The following is an 18,101-nucleotide window of genomic DNA, read 5'->3' on the forward strand; positions in this document are numbered from 1 at the left end:
TTTTCACCTTCTTACACTTCTTACTTCAGCACTGCTTCTCTCTATCGTCATGTGGTCTACGCATACACGTAATTTCATTCTTTATCAACAAAAAAATCGAATTCATAATCACTTAAAGTGATTTCTTCATCCTATTCCATGCCTATTGGGTTCTCTAACTTTGAAAATAATATTCTTATTGCCACGCCTGTAGAGTTCGAACTAATGTTGAAGGCGCATGCATAACAATAAACTTAAAAAGGCCTATTTAAGAGTAAAGACTGGCAGTTATTTTATATGCATGTACTGTCGGATATAGTTATGAAGCGATATTGCCCAAACCAAACCTAAATAAATATCATTACTGCATTAACTCGAATGGTGATCGAGAATCACCTCTCGCGTTAACGCATCAAATCAAGTGGAGACTGTGAGTCACCTCTTGAGTGCAAAGGGTTCATTGTTGTGCAGTAGAGATTTGTAGGTTTCCTGTGACCTGCTGCATGTGATTACCTATTTCTTCTCTGGTATTTTGATGAATTCTGTAGGCATAAAGTCTGAAAATACGCTGTTTGAGCTGAAACAAGTCTGTGTCTTTAAAAGTGATCTTTAATCCTGTCTATCTCTCGTATGAAATGTTAGTAATGTCATAAATTGATATACCTGCACTTTATAAGCTCGTCAAACAGCACTCTGATCAATACCAAACTTACGTGACAGACATCAAACTCAAACCTGCTAATAAATGACGAGCAAAGGTGTTTTCTCGTAGCACATACTGCACATACAATCTGACTATCACTTGTAGAGAAGTGCCTGTAAATTCACCATTTTCTTTTAAGTTGACTTGCACTCAGCGTGCCGTTTCCTCACGTTTTGCGTACCCTAACCTACAATCTGATACCACAATGATATTTGCATGTGTATCACCTTTCTACGGAGTTGAATTTTCATTGTACTAATAGCAAAAAGCCCTTTTCAACAATTTCATGGTTGCATGTTGAAAAATGAATTTTTTGCTAAGTTTTGCACATTAGTGCAGAAAGTGATAATTCCTCTGTTATGTTTGTTTGTTTGCCCAATTCATATGATGGCATTCAAAGTATATGCAGGCTATTTGCTTTAGGAAAAGATGTCTTTATGAAGTACTCTGAAGTGGAACTGATTTGTATTTACATCACGAATATGGAAAACCATGGTAAAACCCGTACATTTGGGATTTGAATATATTTAGAAGTCAAACAAAATTTTGCGCTTTTGCAACTGAGGATGATGGTTTGGTAAAACCATCGAAACTAGTCCTGTGAAAATTTGAAAATATAACACTGATTTTTGTTGTTTGACTTCTAAATTAATATTTGTTCAGCGTGTTATTGTATCTTAATTTGAATATATGTTAACCACTGTAGTAAGAGTACACCCTTACATACAGTTACAGTACTTGACTACAGCACCCTATTTACCTTTTCTGTTCTTTGTTATTTTAAATTTTATGTAAACAAGGTATGTATAAAAATTTTAAATTGACTTGCTGTCATTATTTTCAAGCCATCGTAATTACACATTGCTTTATGGCTTACATAAATGTGAAGCATTATAGTAAATCAGGTGACAATAATAATAACCAACTGAAAATTATGCAAAATATGATACTCTTGATTTTCCTATCCCATTTTAAATACAGAATAATTTAAGTTAATATTTGCACAAATTTTAGATTTGATTTAGTTAATTCATTAAAGTAAGACAGGTGAAGGTATTCGTGAATGACTTTCTAAGGGAAACCGGTTTGTATTTTCATTACACATGAACAAAAACAAAAAAGCATTCTTGCATCCCATCATTTCCCTGGATTTAAGCCAGGTGAAATAGAAAAGTGTTTAGACTACATATGGTGAAATTGGCCTGATATAAATATTCCTCTCTCATACAAAAGAAGATTCATATATCAACATGTATTAAGTGCAATTCCAATACAGATTTTTGAAAATGTCATTATAATGATGTAATGAAATTCTGAGAGGGGCAGACTCAGAACGAGAATCCTCTGATGAAAGCTTCATCATTATAAACACCAGTTTTGGGGCAACCATTCATTATACATTGTGATGCCTCTTAGGAGTTGCAGCATGTTTATGTCAAAATTTCAATGAACACATTTACTTGATAGCCTACGTGTATGTAAGCCAGAAGTTAACTCAAGTTCAGAAAGCATAGTCTGCTATTGAGTGAGAAGCATATGCTACTGTATGGAGTTTGAATCCTGCCTAACCAATATCTTAGAAGGAAAGTGAAGTGCCTGGTCCTCCTAAACTTTAATCCTAAAAGTAAGTAGCACCCTCTAGGTGGAGGAAAAGAGTTACTTGGAGACTGACTTTTGGCAGGATAGACTGAATGTTCAATGTTGTAATTATATAATCAGCAATTCTGCTCTAATTAATATATTTTTTATTTGTATAAAGTGTATATAACCTACACTGCCTGTGTGTTGTAAATAAATGAAAAGTTAATTTGAGTCTCATTATCTATATACAAGACATGACAGCAATCACTACTGGATCTTATAGTAAAAATGTAAACTATTTTGTGTGTGAAATATGACACGGTTAAAAAAGAAAAAGATATAAAATTATAAATTTAACAAGTGTATAATTTTTATTTTTTCTCCTCCTCCTAAAAGCAAAATGGGCACAAGGTGCAACTAGTCCACAGCAGAATTAGTTCCAAAATGTAAAAGCCTAGGTACTGACTTAGTATCTTCAGATCTAAAAATGAATTAAACCTCAAAGTTCAACTTTGTATCACAAAGCACATATTTAATTCTTCAGTGCAAACTGTGCGGAGAGAAGAATGTACCGACTACTCCTTAATAAACACGGAGGGCAGGTGGAACTTGTTTGCACTCCTTTTCATCTAGAGTTTCATCAATAACAGGTCTGTAATTAAGAGTAACCTAAAAAATTGAGAACATTTGGAGCATAAGTATAAATCAAATAATGCATTAATGTTTTCTTTAAAATATACAACAAATTTTAAGAATTCACTTATAACAAAAGAAATTAAATCAGGAAGATTTAAGAAGCAATCAAATTAATTCACTATAAAACAACAATTTTTAAAACAAACTAAAAAAATAAAATCTGAAAAAACATAAACATTTTAAATACAGTAAAAGCTCGATTATCCCGAAAATTTTGGAAATGTCAAATTCTAGATACATGAAAATTCCATATAGTTGAGCGTATAAAAACAAAATTCAAGTTAAAAAATCCAAATTAATTGGGAAAGTTTCTGCTCTTGAATTACAAAATCAATCATCTTATTTGTTACCAACTTGAACTTTAAAAGTCTACATTTAAAATTACATAAGAAATCCTGCCAAATATGAAATTTAACAGAGATGCCTTACAAGAGAGACAGATTATAGATATAGAATTTTAAAATCTTAAATCACTTATAATTTTTCATGTTACATCGCCACGGTTCTTCTCATAGCTGTAGCTATTAATCAAATTTACAGCTATGAAAACTGAATCTGCACAAAGCATACAGACTGAGGCACTAAAGATGATACATACATTTAAATTAAAAGACTTCTAGGAAGTTTTCCAATAAAAATGCAAGCACTAAGACGGGTACATAAAGGAAGAATGAGATTATTTTAAAAGGCATAGAAACTATATTTATTTCAGGCTATATTTATTCAGAAATATAGTCTTAAAATAATAAGTCATGGCTTTTGTTGATGGCCGGATCCTGTTAACTTTGAAAATACTCCACTTCATGCAATCCCAAACATTAATTACTTTTTTTAAATGCAAGGAAAAAATTAAAACTTATATACTCCCTTACAAAAATTAAAGCGGCTGATCAAGAATTAACTGAATTTACATTAAACCAAAACAAACTTCTTATGATATTCTGGTTATTTAAATGCCATATAATCAGGCTATGTATACAGTAATGCTTATTTGTCATATATATATAAAGTTTCAGAAAATGTCATTATTCGTGGGCCTATGATTCCCTCTAATACAGTCAATCAAATCCCTATTTTGTGATTATTTATTTGTTAAATATTCTATTAGTATTAAGTGCTAATATGATTGATTTTAACCAATTAGGGAATTTCTAAAAGAATGACCCACCTTAAAATTTAGCACTAAATAAAGTTTCAGGTTGTCAAATTTGAAGAAAAGAGAGATGAAAAACAATAAGCTTTTTAATAAAAATTATAGCTTTGCATTTTAGCTTGCTGTAGTGAAACAACCAACTGCTTCAAAATAACACGATATCTCACCTCAATCAACATTTGATGTGAACTCCTTCTTTAAAGACAAATAATTTTCAATCTGATCATTGTTGTAATTTTAATTTGATGTGACATTTATAGTCTTGAAGAATTAAAACTCTAAAGACATTGCTGCTTCTGAGGCTACATACATTTAAATGCTACATACATAAGATGCTACATACATTTAAATTACAAGACTTCTAAGAAGTTTTCCAATGAAAATGTAAACATTAAGACTGGCATATAAATGAAGAATGGGATTATTTTAAAATGCATAGAAACCATACTTAACATCAACATGATACACATGCTAGATGTTAAATCGGGCCTTAATAATTTAAGATGGCTGGCTATTGTGTCAAAACTTAAAAAATTCTTAAAATAATAATAATAATAATAAATAGTTATCTCTACAACTGTCAGATTAAGTATAATAAAAATTGAATGTAAATTATAAAATGTTATTTTTAGAGCTTGCCATAAGAAAGATACTGATCTGACACAAAGGAATTTAACAGATGTTATAAACCTAGAATTTTTTAAAAATTCTTATTTTAACTTATTCTTATTTAAAGATGCACATGTTACAATAGAAAACATAACTTTTTATCGAAAGATGTAATCTTTCGTAATTACTGCATTGAATATTGCTGTAATAAGAAATTTTTCTTTTCTTCCTTCTTTGTTGTAGATAAATTATTATACTATTTAAAGAATAACATTGTCTAAATAATAAATTTTACAGAATCTCAGCAAAAAGAAAGTTAAAATTATCTACAATGAAATCTACAACAAAATACTGACTGGATAGAATAAGAACTGCTAGTTTGAGGAGTACTAAATGTAGAAAACCAAAATAACTAGTCACAATTCAATTACAATGAAGTTGATTAGCAACTGAATTAAATGCAATTACAATGTAATTTTGGTTACAATTTCAATGTAATTATTATTTGAAACTATTTAATTACAATTTAATTGTGATTAAAAATTTGGGCAATTACAATGTAGTTTTGTTATAAATCATACAATTACAATATAATTGTAACTGTTACTATAACTCAGTTACAATGTATGTGCAATGAAAGTTAATTCGACAATGTAATTGTATTATACATTGTAAAATTAAAACACATGCAATTGTAATAGCAGGTTTTATAATTACAACTACATTAAAATTAAACTGTATGTGTAATATTAGAGGTTTATTGCACTTTGAAGGAGGAGCATTTTTAACTTATAATATAAAATACCGCTCTTGGAAACAAAATTTGTAGACACATTCATGACTCGAAAATTGACAGATAAGATAAACAGAAATAATCTAGAAGCAGCTTTCAAGGAAGTACTGCATTGCGTGAAATGCACGATCTTAATTAAACATTCATGTGCCCTTGCATGTAGTAGTTTCTCAGAATATTATCATTTACCAAAGCATAAAATCTTTATCTTTCAAATTTAATTTAAAATTTTTATTAACTGAACGAAGTTGGCAATGCACTGTAGTTACCTTATAATTAAAATTATAACTAACACAACTATAATTGCACTCATAACATAATGGCATTCAGAATTACAATAAGCAATTACATTTTTGGCTTAACAGAAAGCAAGTAGTTAAGACTTTTTTTTTAATAGTGGTAGGTAGAGTTGGGTTTAAGTTCTGGCGAACAATTTAGAAGTCTGGGTATCTTTGTGGTTTTCTTTCCATGAACACAAATCAGTTTCCCTTACAAAGTCCTCCTAACCCTTAGATATTGCTACGTTAAATCAAACAATCACCTCATACGAGGGCCATCCAGGAAGTAGATTACGTTTCCGTCTGTGTCCGCTAGGGGCGGGGCTAGCGCGGCCATCTTGGGGTCAGAGCGTTGCGCAGCTCAGTCTGCATCTAGCCATGCTAGTGAGAGGTTCGTGCTGTGCTCCGTTCAGATACTGTGACAGTTTGAAATGTCTGCGTTAATTGAAAATCCCGCGAGCTGCGAGGTGCGCTCAGTAATAAGGTTTCTGACTGCAAAAAACTGTAAACCGATAGAAATTTATCGGCGGCTTCGTGAAGTGTATGGGGACAACATTATCACTGAAGGTGGAGTGCGTCAGTGGGTCATAAGATTTCAAAATGGCCGAACCAATGTTCACGACGAAGATCGAAGTGGGAGACCCAGCATAGTGACCGCCGAACTTCTCGAAAAAGTCGATGCTAAAGTCCGTGAAAATCGAAATTTCACAATAATGGAACTTTCTTTGAGTTTTCCACAAATTTCGCGAAGTTTGTTGCACGAAATCATCAGCGAAAAGCTTGGTTACCACAAGTTTTGTGCAAGATGGAAGGCAAGAAGAGGTAACGAAGTGGTTGAAGGCGCAGGCGGCCGAATTTTTCGACGAAGGAATTTCCAAGCTCGTACATCGCTACGATAAATGCCTTAATTTGTATGGTGACTATGTAGAAAAGTAGTATTTGAGTGTGGCTTTCATCTGTATATAATAAAATTTGTTTCCTATACTTTGTTTATTTTTTTATTCCAAAACGTAATCTACTTTCTGGATAGCCCTCGTACTTAAAAAAAACTACATGTATTTTTTAACCAAAATATATTCTCCGTAAATAATTCTCTTACAGCAAAATTTACTTTACTATTTATTGCAAATATGATTTGTGTTTAATAAAGACCAAATTTTGAAGTTCACAGATTAATTAAGCAGGATGGTCTCGGATAGAAAATAATGGCATTCATACCATTTCCCACATCTTTCGACACTTCTTGAAAATATTATACTTGTTTATTTCTCTGTCTGAAGCTGCAGAAAACAGTACATTCAAGTGCATCCACTTGTAAAAAAATAATATGTTTTAACAATTGATTGAAAATATTGGCTATATTTATTAAGGGCCTATTTCACAGTTATATTATCATTACTGAAATTTGGAGTTCATTCAATAATTATGTAGAATGACCTCAAATGGAATATAAGAACCATTTTCCTACATTCAATGTCCAGCAGTGGCTGAGTGGTAAGACCATTAACAATATTAGTTCGACCCTGGTTTAAATCTCGGCAAACAGGCTGGCTGGCTGGCTTTTAATTGTTTTCCCCACTGTAATATGAATGCAAGCTAGTTTCCCTTAAAAAATCCTCCACAAAAGCATTTATCTCATTAACCAGATAGCTTTTGTATGCTTTGCCATAATCCATATAATCTAAGCAATTATGCTTGTTTATTTCTACCTGAATCTCTGGAAAATAGATCGCACAGCTACGTAAATAATGTATTTTAACCATTTATTGAAAATACCTGTTGTACTTAATAATAAACTATAATCAAATACTGCCACTGAAAATGTTAGTACATACAGCAATTAAGCAAGGTGATTACGGATGAAAGTCATTTTTCTACCACCTAAAAAGCAAACAGTTCAGTTGGATAAGATTCGAAGATTAGTTTAGCCCTGTTAATGATACCATAACAGAAATGCGTTAAAATGCTGAAAAAAATTTTTAATGAACTTTTTTTAAAAAATTCGCCTTAACAAATCTTCTCCAAAGGAATCCTTTTCCACAGTCTTTGCTTTCTTTCTGTTAATCAAATAATTCAAATCTACATATCTGTCAACAAACATAAATAAACACACATATTTGTATAACAAAGTTATGCAGATTTAGTTTAAAATTAGTTCCTATAAATACATTCCACTTTAACTATATTTCTTTTATATTTTTAATGAAATCATGTTCAAGTACTGAGAAAGAAAGGAGTTAAGATAGGAAACATGAAATACTCAAAAAGAAATAAACAATTATGAAACACATAATAACATAAACATTTATAAAAACTGCTAGAGATGTTGTTTTCAGTCAGCGTGAAGCATAAAATAACAAAAATTTGGAAGATCACTACATAGCTTTCAGTATGATACACTTTTTTCTAAGCATATCTGTTCATTTGTTTTGTGAAACATGAAACCAGATCACAGCATGTAATAAATTTTTACGTGATGAGTTCTGTCACAAACACAAGTGACCAATAAAACAAAGAAAATGTTGGTGAGACATTACACAACTAGAGAAAGTTCACTTGGCTTGGTAGTTACTGTTGAAAATTTTCAACTGTTATCTTATAGGAAAGGCACAAATTCTGAGTAACGTCATCCTACCCAACCTGAAGAAAAGTGCAAAAATGCAAAACAACAACCAATTTCTAAGAACAAAAGAAATATACTATCTTTCAGATGACTTCATGTAAGAATTTATCAAATTCAATACACAAGAATGCTGCAAGGTGCTGATATAAATACAGCAAACAAACTTGGTAGCATCAAATTATTTTTGATAACATCTGTGCTTCTTCTTGATCACCTTCACGATTATAGCTATATCTGAGAGTTGGCCTTTAATCACATACCCTATAAATACAAGTTCTGTTCTGAACAATCTTAACTTTTGCTATAAGTTTGATGAAATCAGAAAATTTGGAAATTCTGAAGATTGAAAGCATGCAGTCAAAATTTCTTAATGGCAGCCAAGTACATCAAGAAATCTTCAGATCAGATTTGATAAAGACATAAATGTGCGAGAAATGTTCAAATATGGATGGGATAGGATTAAACAGCAGTAAACTATAGCATGCTGCAATAAAACAGTTTTGTGAAAATTTCTGAAAAATATAAATAGAATAACTTAAAAAAATTATTGAAATAAAATGAAAGAAATACCTTTCCATTTTTATCAATCCACGACAAAGTATGCTTCCTCCAGTGTTCACTCAAAGGTTTTTTGGTCTGTCCTTCCAAGGGTTTGGAATAATCATATTCATCGACACGAGACTAAATTGAATGGGGTTCAGCATTTAATGATATGTACAAAAACTTTCACAAAATACATGATTTACATGATTTAAATATAAGTTGATAATATAATATACACTCTTTAAAAAAAAAATCAAAGCACCATGAAGAAAGTGGTTGTTTTTGATGAAATGAAATATGTGTATAGCTCATTCACATATAATAAAATGGTTAAAAAAGCAAGGTCATAGTACCTGTTCATGGCTTACAATCACCAATTGAGTGTTCAAATTGGTCGAACCGCCCCTGGCAGCAATGCATGTTTGAATTCGTCAAGGCAAGGAGTGGTAGAGGTTCCTAATGTCATCCTGCGACACATTCTGCCAGACATTCATCAGTTGTCATTCCAGATCTGCGATAGTTTGTGGTGCTCAAATCTGGCAGCCCACAATGCCCCAGATATGCTTCATTGTGAAAGGTCTGGTGAACTTGCTGGCCAAGGAAGAGTATCAACTGCACAGAGACAGTCCAGAGATATGCGAGTGGTATGTGGCCTGGCATTATCTTGTTGGAAAATGGCCCCAGGATGACGTGTCATGAAGGGTAATGCAACTGGCCACAGAATGATATCAACATATCACTGAGCTGTTAAAAATGTATGGAGGATGACTAAAGATGACCTGCTGTCATAAGAAACAGTGCCCCACATCATCACACCAAGGGTTATGGCTATATGCCTTTGTCAAAATAAGGCTGACTGGGACCACTGCCCCCGTCCTTTTCAGACATAAACACAGTGGTCATCTGCTTCAAGAGTGAAGTGGGATTCATCACTGAACAATATACGGTGCCAGTCTGATGGCAGCCATGATGATCGGCTGCGACACCACTCCAGACGATTACGCCGATGTTGTGGGGTCAAAGACAAAAGTCTCTGTGAGCATAACCCCGCCTCAGACAAGCGCCATGAGATGGTGGACGGTACCAGGGATGTATAGACATAGCTGTAGTGTGTTGAATAGTCGAAAATGATATCGCTGGGGCAGTTCAGGCATGGCGAACAATCATCCTATCTTGCCTTGCATTTGTGCTCCTTGGCCTTCCAGAGCCTTCATTTCGTCGGCAATTTCCTTGTAGCAATCATTGCTGCCAACATCTTTGCACAGCAGAGTATGTACGTTGCAGGTAGCGGCCTATTGCTCGTTTTGACCGCCCTACAATGCGACCACGTTAAAAGTCGTTTAGTTGTCTGTAAGGTCTTGGATATCATCGTAATGCCATCTTTAGTTGCTTCTTTACGGAATAACAATGGCAGCAACATATAAAGATAAATTTTCCGCCCCTGTTACCGGTTTTATAGTTTGCGAATTGCACATTAAAAATGCGCGCTATGATCGCAATTCTTGTTCATTTGCCTTGAAACCTTGATCATTTGCATGTTCAATCAAAATGTTTTTGCATACCAAATTTTGTCACAATCGCAAAAGTCCTTCTTGGTGCTTCGAATTTTTTGCAAAAGAGTGTGTATATATATAAGTTATAATAAGAAATCTTTCCATATACCATCTCCAAGGAACACAAATTGAATTTAAAACCATGAAAGAATTCTTTTTATTATTTTTTTAGAAGTAAACAGCATTATAAATAGTAATTTCAACTTCTTGTTTATAAATTGGCTAAGAAAAGTCTTTAAACACAAAAATCCAAATCCAAATGTAAATTTTAAATATAGAATAAGCAGTATATAGGATGTAATAATGTAGGAAAGTTGATAGCATAGATGTAGAAATATTGTATTTCATAAATGTTGATCGGTAATGAACAGCAAAACTGGCAGCCAAGGCAGATTAAATATTCATTTTTATTTCAGTTGGTACTTGTGCCCACAATTCACTTGGCCTTCTAACCATACCCAATTCAGAATATTTACATTTCTGTGCAGTATAATATTTACATTTCTGTGCAGTATAATATTTACATTTCTGTGCAGTAGGAAGATAGAAGTGTGGCAGTGTCTTGGCAGTATCGGAAGCAAAAGCAAAGTGCATAGTTATTTCAGTATGGAAGCTTATTAAGAGAAAAGGTTTCAGTTTCAAATAAGCTATGGCATCATTATTATGTAAAAATCATATGATATGGATTATTCTAAAAATGATGCAGTCCAGAAAAAGTTATAACTATTTTTAACATAGAGAGGGGAAGTACCCAAATTAAAAAGAGAAACTGCAGCAAGTAGATGTCATCTGCTGAACAATTTTCAAGAAGCTTGGGCAGTTTTGTTGATTTCCATTCTTCAGCATTTGCACTACCAGAACTTTCTTGAATTTTATGTCATGTCTAGATTTCCATCGAGATAACCATCTTTCCGTAGCTTTTAAGTCATCATGGCCCAGCTTTTTAGCGAGTTCTTCTACTTTGCATTTTAACATTGGGCTGCTTACTCACACAGATCATCCAGTAACAATGGCAAATCATTCATTAAGGGCTTTAACGACATCTGGATCCTTGCCTTCACGCTTCCGTTTTTTGGAAGTTCCTCCTCGTTCTTCATATTGTGCCCATTCTTCACGCAGCTCATTCTCTTGCTTTATCAAGCGCGAAATTATAGTCTTTTGCCAATCCAGTTATTTCCACCAACCGACGCTGACTAGTGTTTTGTGGTTGTTGCTTGATCTCATCCAGAAAACCAATTTTTTCAGCTAATGTCAAGTCCCGTCGTGGCATTTGGGCAGGGAAGACAAGACATTCACACAGTTCACTGACTAAAGTGGTCTGAAGAAACCTTGGTGTTTCGGGTTCACGATGTTGAGGTCAAGAGGGAGATAAAATGCTCGCCATTCAAGGCTTTGGCACTAAATTCATCCCAAAAAGGTGAGGAAATTATAGCTTTCTCGTGTAAACTTTAATCATGATTGACAGGCGGGAATTCCTTTCAGGTGGAGCCGGACACTCTATTGTTCATTTCCTCGAAACTCGGAGGAGCAGGTAAAAAAAAAAAAATGGTGCGCATGTTCACCTCACACCGGTTTTGCTTTTGTCATGCACTCCTGATGTTTGATAAAGCATTTTCCTGGGGAGCCGCAACTACAGATCCTCCCATACGTCGCAGACCACCCGTACATCCGCTGTACATGGCCGACTTGTGGCTTCTGTTTCTTATTTGCTCTCACGTTTTTTGGTCTGATTAAATGGAATGTTGGCCCAAATAAGCGAATAATATTAGGCTTATGTACATAGGATTTGTTTTGGTTCTTTAGGATTTGGTCCAAAAAAGTGGCTGGCCCGATTATCCGGTGGTCCAATTAACCGGATTCAACTGTATATTGGATTTATATATAACATTGTTCTAACACAGAATTGGATATTTTCTGATACTGATGTTTTTTTTGCCATACTTTGATTTTGCAATTCAAATTATGCAAAGTGCCAAGTTTTGTGAAAACCACACAAGTAGTTTTTAAAAATTAAGCTTTGAAAATTTTAGCTCCTCAATGTTAATTGAATTTGGTATACATTTATTAATACATTTTTTTAAAAAAACTTAGTTGATTCCTTCTTTTGTAATTCGAAATTTAGGTTCAAGTCAAATGAATTCCGCAATTATTTTCTAACTTATTTTTAAAATTTGTATTCTTTAGGAATTTTTATAAATTTTTCAAAAAGTGTTTCGGATTATAACCTATAACATTTTTACCATCACCTTAAAGTAGATGTATTTCAAGGCATATATGTAAAAAAAAATTAGAACTTTTTATTCAAAATTTCCATAAATACACGTGGTTTTATATATTGGCACATTTTGAAATTTGGCATATTTGTTATAAGCAATGTTAACATCAAATCTGCTTTATGCACTTGGTTAAAATTATTTTAAAGAATGAAAGATGCACCTTTTTTTTTCCACTTAAAAATGAAATTAGGGAAAGGAAAATAAGTTATTAAGAATTTCGCCAAGTGAATTATTTTTGTTGCAAACTGAAAAAAGTGTGCCAAGGTAAATTTTTAAATTTCTCACAAAATTTTATAAAATTTAATATTTGGGCGTAGATAAATATATGGGAATTTTAATATTTGGGCGTAAAATTTAATATATGGGAATTTGAATCGTAGAATTGAATTATGAGGAAAAATCAGCACATCATTTCAGAAAAATTTGAGACATGAAAAACGCAAGTTAAATTTCATCAATTTGACCCATAGACTAGAGCAGTGACCGTGTTTCCGTGTGCAGAGTGTACAGAGCAGTGACCTTTAGGGGGCATGCAAGGCATCTGGTATCCCTTTGTTGAATTTATCTCTAATTTGTAAATTCCTTATTTGTTTTGTTTGAGTATTTATTCGTCGCAAGCAAAATACATTCTTTTCCTGAGACTTAGGGTCTTGTCTGGTTTTGTTTCAGTTAAACACACCATAAGCAACCTAAAATTAGTTAAAATTCTATCAATTATCAATAAATTGACTGTTGAGTACTACACTGTTTCAGTGATCTCATTAATTGGGAAACCTTTAAAGAGAATTTAATCTAAACTTTACATAAACATTTTTCAAAAATCATTGCTTAGCCTCGAACATTAAAAGCCAGCTGGAATGAAAGAAGAAGAAAGTAGCTTGTGGCAATTCCTGGCATAAATTGCACTGCATAATTAAATGTACTAGTTATCCTATGTGATTTCTGATATTTTGTGATTTTCTTTCTTAAATTGCAAAGTTTTATTTTTAAATGTTTTCTTGTTCATGATTGATTATTTATATTTTCTGCTTTAGCAAAAATTTAAATATTTAATTATAACTTGATATTTTGTTTTTGTAAAACAGAACACAAGCCCTTAGTTAAAAATTTCCATGGCTCACCACTTTCATGATCCACTGCTCCAAAGAATATATTACATTCTGAATACATACAATTATATGTATATATATATATATACACATTTAACTATTTTTGTCCATTCCCCTGAAAAGAGCAAAAAATGATTCAATCTGACTGTTCTAATGATTGGCCCCGACTTCTCCACTTTTGCTTTAGTTCTAAAAATTGTTCTTACTAGTTCTCATCCTTTTCTATTGCATTTGTAAAACTTTGGAAGGTTATAAATTTTAATACTTAATATAATTTCATTACTACATATGTGTGTGTGTGTGTGTAGTATAATATATTCCTTAGATACATTTTCTTACAATTTAAGAACCATTCTTAATCTTCAGCATGCCAATATTTTATTATAGTGACTGTACTTATTGATAAAAAAATAATGAGATAAGCTAAATTACATCAGATTCTTTTCTTAATGTAAATTATCTACTGGACAGAACTGATCATCACAAAAAAAAAAAAAAAAAAAAAAAAAGAGGGCTGACCTTTTAATAAGCGGATTTAGTGATTTTGTATCAATTTTATTAGATTAATATCAATAAATTTTATGACTTATTTTTATAAGACGGTTAGATTGTTTCAGCATATTTATTTATCGCTCTTTTTCTTAAATACATATATAATTTAGGATGCTAGTATAATATCAATAAATTTCATGACTTATTTTTACAAGATGTTTAGATTGTTTTAGCATATTTATTTATTGCTCTTTTTCTTAAATACATATATAATTTAAAATGCTTGAGCTTTGCTCTTTTATATCAGGCTTTGCTCATTTATATTATCAGTTGTTAATTAAAAGCACAATCTTCCTTTTTTCCTATTTTCCAACAATTTTTTATCATGAAAGAAAGAAATGAGTGCACTATGAGATGATCATATGGAAATTACTGTATAAGGATAATTTGATTTTCTTAAAGATCAATAGTATCATAACATTTAAAAGTACCGGATGGCCATAATTAAACTGTGCTCAAAGTGTTCTGTAGCGCAATCTATTTGCGAGAATGACGCCACATTTTGTAGGAAGATTAAACAAGACAGGGAACGAAGGATTCCGCGAAAAAACAAATTAGTTACAAAAGTCACCGCTAGGGGAATAACAATCGCCGTGGCAACTGCTTCGATTGTATCCTGGTACAGGTTTTCGTCCTCTGCCTGACTGAACCTTCAGAGAACCTGTTTTCTCAAACGTCGCAACCATTGCTTTTAGCCCATTAACTGACACAGGACCGTTACCTTTAAGCATTTCTTTGTGCGTTCTAACATCGCGAAGAGCGGCTGACGCGTTGCACTGGTTGAGGTAAAAGAATTTGACCAGTAACGCACGCTCGACTAAAGAAGAAGACATTGCACATAAACTTTCAATCCGATTGATTCGAAACGTAACACATTGCCTTTTAAAACCCAAGCAGCTGGCACTATGCGAATGGATGTAACATGAAATTTGAATAAAGAACTTCTTCTTCTGCTCAGCGGATGTGATATTGCAGATCTTGAGACTTTATCGGTGTTTATGTAGATTTTACGCTTTTTTTTTTAAGTGTTGCCATATTGCACTTGAACTAAATCAGAAAATGTGCATAATAAAAGGTAATCTTATTCTGTATTAATTTGCATTTGTTAACACTCTATTTTCTATTACACAGCGCCAAATATTCCCCTAGCGGTAACTTTTGGAACTAGTCCTTTTTTGGGGGGGTGGAATCCTTCACCCCCCCGGTCTTGTTTAATCTTCCTACAAAATGTGGCGTCGTTCTCGCAATTAGATCACGCTACAGAACACTATGAGCACTGTTAGTTTAATTATGTCCACCCGGTATTTTCCTTGAGGTGAATGTTTTGAAGATTCGAGAGCTTGAAATCAGAGATTCCAACATTACTTCTCCATGTATTTTTTAATGTAAATTAATGCATTATATCTAAAAGCTTGTTTGTCAATAGAATGCATATTTAAGCTGTTGACTATCAAAGAGAATATACCCACTGTAAAACTTATGTTTTTCCATGCCATGAACAAGTATACTTGTCAATACATCAAAACACTTTTTGAACAACATTAAGTATATATAAAAAATTTAATAAAATATTTGGTTTTGATAATCAGTAAAAACCAATCAGACATATTTCCATCACTGATAAATTAATACAGAATTTCTATGATCAATTAAATGATCTGTAAATAATTTAAAAAGGTTACAGAAATTTTATAAATTACAAAGTATATAAATTATATTACAATGTATGGAAAAACTTGACATGAAAGTATTTATATGCATTCTATGAGCGAATTCTCTCAAATTTATGTATTTGAAGTAATAAATACAGTAATAATAAAATTAATGTATTAGGAGTAATAAATAATTTAAAGTTAATTAAAACTATATATTATAAGCACACTTTACCTTGTAATCTTCACGTGCATGAGCGCCTCGGCTTTCTTTCCTAGCTTCAGCACTGCATACTGTCTGTACAGCATTCAATAATAGGTTTTGCAATTCCAGAGTTTCTACAAGATCTGTATTCCATATCATACCTCGATCACACACCTAATTCAAACATGAAATACCAGTTTTTAGAACAATCTAATTACAGACAATCCTGCAATAAAAAACTACATTACTATTAACATACTTTGAGGTCTTCCTGTCCTTGAAATATTTCTGACATTTTTTTAACTCCTTCTTTCAAACTGTCACCAGTTCTGAAAACAGCTGCATGTGTCTGCATAGTCTGAAAAGTAAAAATGACAAATTACAACCAAAATACTTAGCAAAAACTATTTCATAAAACAAAGTGTTTTTCATTAAAAAAAATAATAATTACATTAACTAACCTTCTGCATTTGTAACCTAAGCTGTGATGTAAGGGTAGTACCATTAGCATGTCTCGTCTTGTCTAAATTGGCAACAGATTCTTCACCATCAGTCTAAAATGTGCAAAACATATAAATCAATGTAAAAGTAAGAAGTGTAAATAAATTACAATAACTGAAAAAATATTTAATACTGTCTTCATAACAAAATTAATTAACACCGTAATTTATGTGCTTTTGGACTTTCGCTTGAACTGACAGTATTAAAAATTTTACTCGAGGTATTACTTATTATATTAGGTACAAAGGACAAGCATTTTTACCCATCTCCAATCTAAGAATAATGTGTTTTTATGCACCACTGGATTGGTTCTCTAAGTTTTATGGATGCTCCCCCCCCCAAAAAAAAAACTTTTCCCATTTACATACTTCTAGTTTTATGAACTTGTACAAACAGCAAAAGTTTAGAAAAGCTAACGTCTATATTGTTCACATTCCAATTTCAATTTGGTATTTTTAATAATTATATTATTATAATATTATTATTATATCAAATAATATAGTAGCTTCTTCTCTCAAGAAGTTTTTCATACAGGACTTAACCATTACTCCCAAAATTAGAAATTACAATGAAACTAACTATATGCATTTAATAATATTTACATACAAAAGCGGGTTTCGAAATTTTAAGAGGAGAAAAACTTTCTTTTAAACTAATAATAACAATCTTTCTATGAAATAGCTATCGCCTAACTCCAAAAATGTGCAAAGAAAACCATAGAACTGACTGCTGATAAATGAAAAATTTTATTTACTGCTGAAAAACAGATACACACTTCAATGTTTTATACATGACAGTTAATAAATTCCATCACAGATTATTTAAAATAGTTTGGATGATTGGTGAAATAACATTGTGGATCGTCTTTAAATATTTAATAAAGCTTTAGAGATTTAAAAAAAAGGAGGGCATAATTTGAAAATGTTGAAGATTCTGAACTTGTAAAGAATTTGATTTGAATGAAAAAAACTTCTTAATGGATAAATGATGAATAAATTTCAAATATTGTCACACAAAAAATTACTTTTTCTTACTGGGGAAAGTTCAAGGACTGGATCTCCAGGCTTATCAACTTCAGCAATAGTATGTGCACACGCTCGTCCAAAAACAACAAGATCCAGGAGAGAATTTGCTCCAAGTCTATTAGCTCCATGAACAGAAGCACAAGCAGCTTCTCCACAAGCATAAAGTCCAGGAACAACTACATCACCTTTTTCAGCATCATGTGTTATAACCTGAAGAAATATATATATACATTATTCTAACTCTGGCTAAGCAAAATAATATCATGAAAA

The 18,101-nt window shown here is 32.3% G+C and overlaps 1 protein-coding gene across 1 annotated transcript in view; it reads right to left on the reverse strand.

The window, feature by feature from the left end:
- Nucleotides 1–2,608: 2,608 nt before the first annotated feature.
- The window catches only part of SdhA (succinate dehydrogenase, subunit A (flavoprotein)), a 44,120-nt gene continuing 28,627 nt past the window's right edge, over nucleotides 2,609–18,101 (reverse strand). The window contains exons 11-16 of the mRNA XM_035353864.2: nucleotides 17,841–18,041; nucleotides 16,767–16,859; nucleotides 16,565–16,663; nucleotides 16,336–16,479; nucleotides 8,986–9,096; nucleotides 2,609–2,932 (exon numbers count right to left, since the gene is read on the reverse strand). Coding sequence (XP_035209755.1) covers nucleotides 2,846–2,932; nucleotides 8,986–9,096; nucleotides 16,336–16,479; nucleotides 16,565–16,663; nucleotides 16,767–16,859; nucleotides 17,841–18,041 — 735 coding nt within the window. The 3' untranslated portion in view covers nucleotides 2,609–2,845. The remainder of the gene's footprint in view (nucleotides 2,933–8,985; nucleotides 9,097–16,335; nucleotides 16,480–16,564; nucleotides 16,664–16,766; nucleotides 16,860–17,840; nucleotides 18,042–18,101) is intronic.

Source organism: Stegodyphus dumicola, chromosome 3 (assembly GCF_044657685.1).
Source record: "Stegodyphus dumicola isolate Sdum_Otavi_A_Nest chromosome 3, ASM4465768v1".
Taxonomy (NCBI): domain Eukaryota; kingdom Metazoa; phylum Arthropoda; class Arachnida; order Araneae; family Eresidae; genus Stegodyphus; species Stegodyphus dumicola.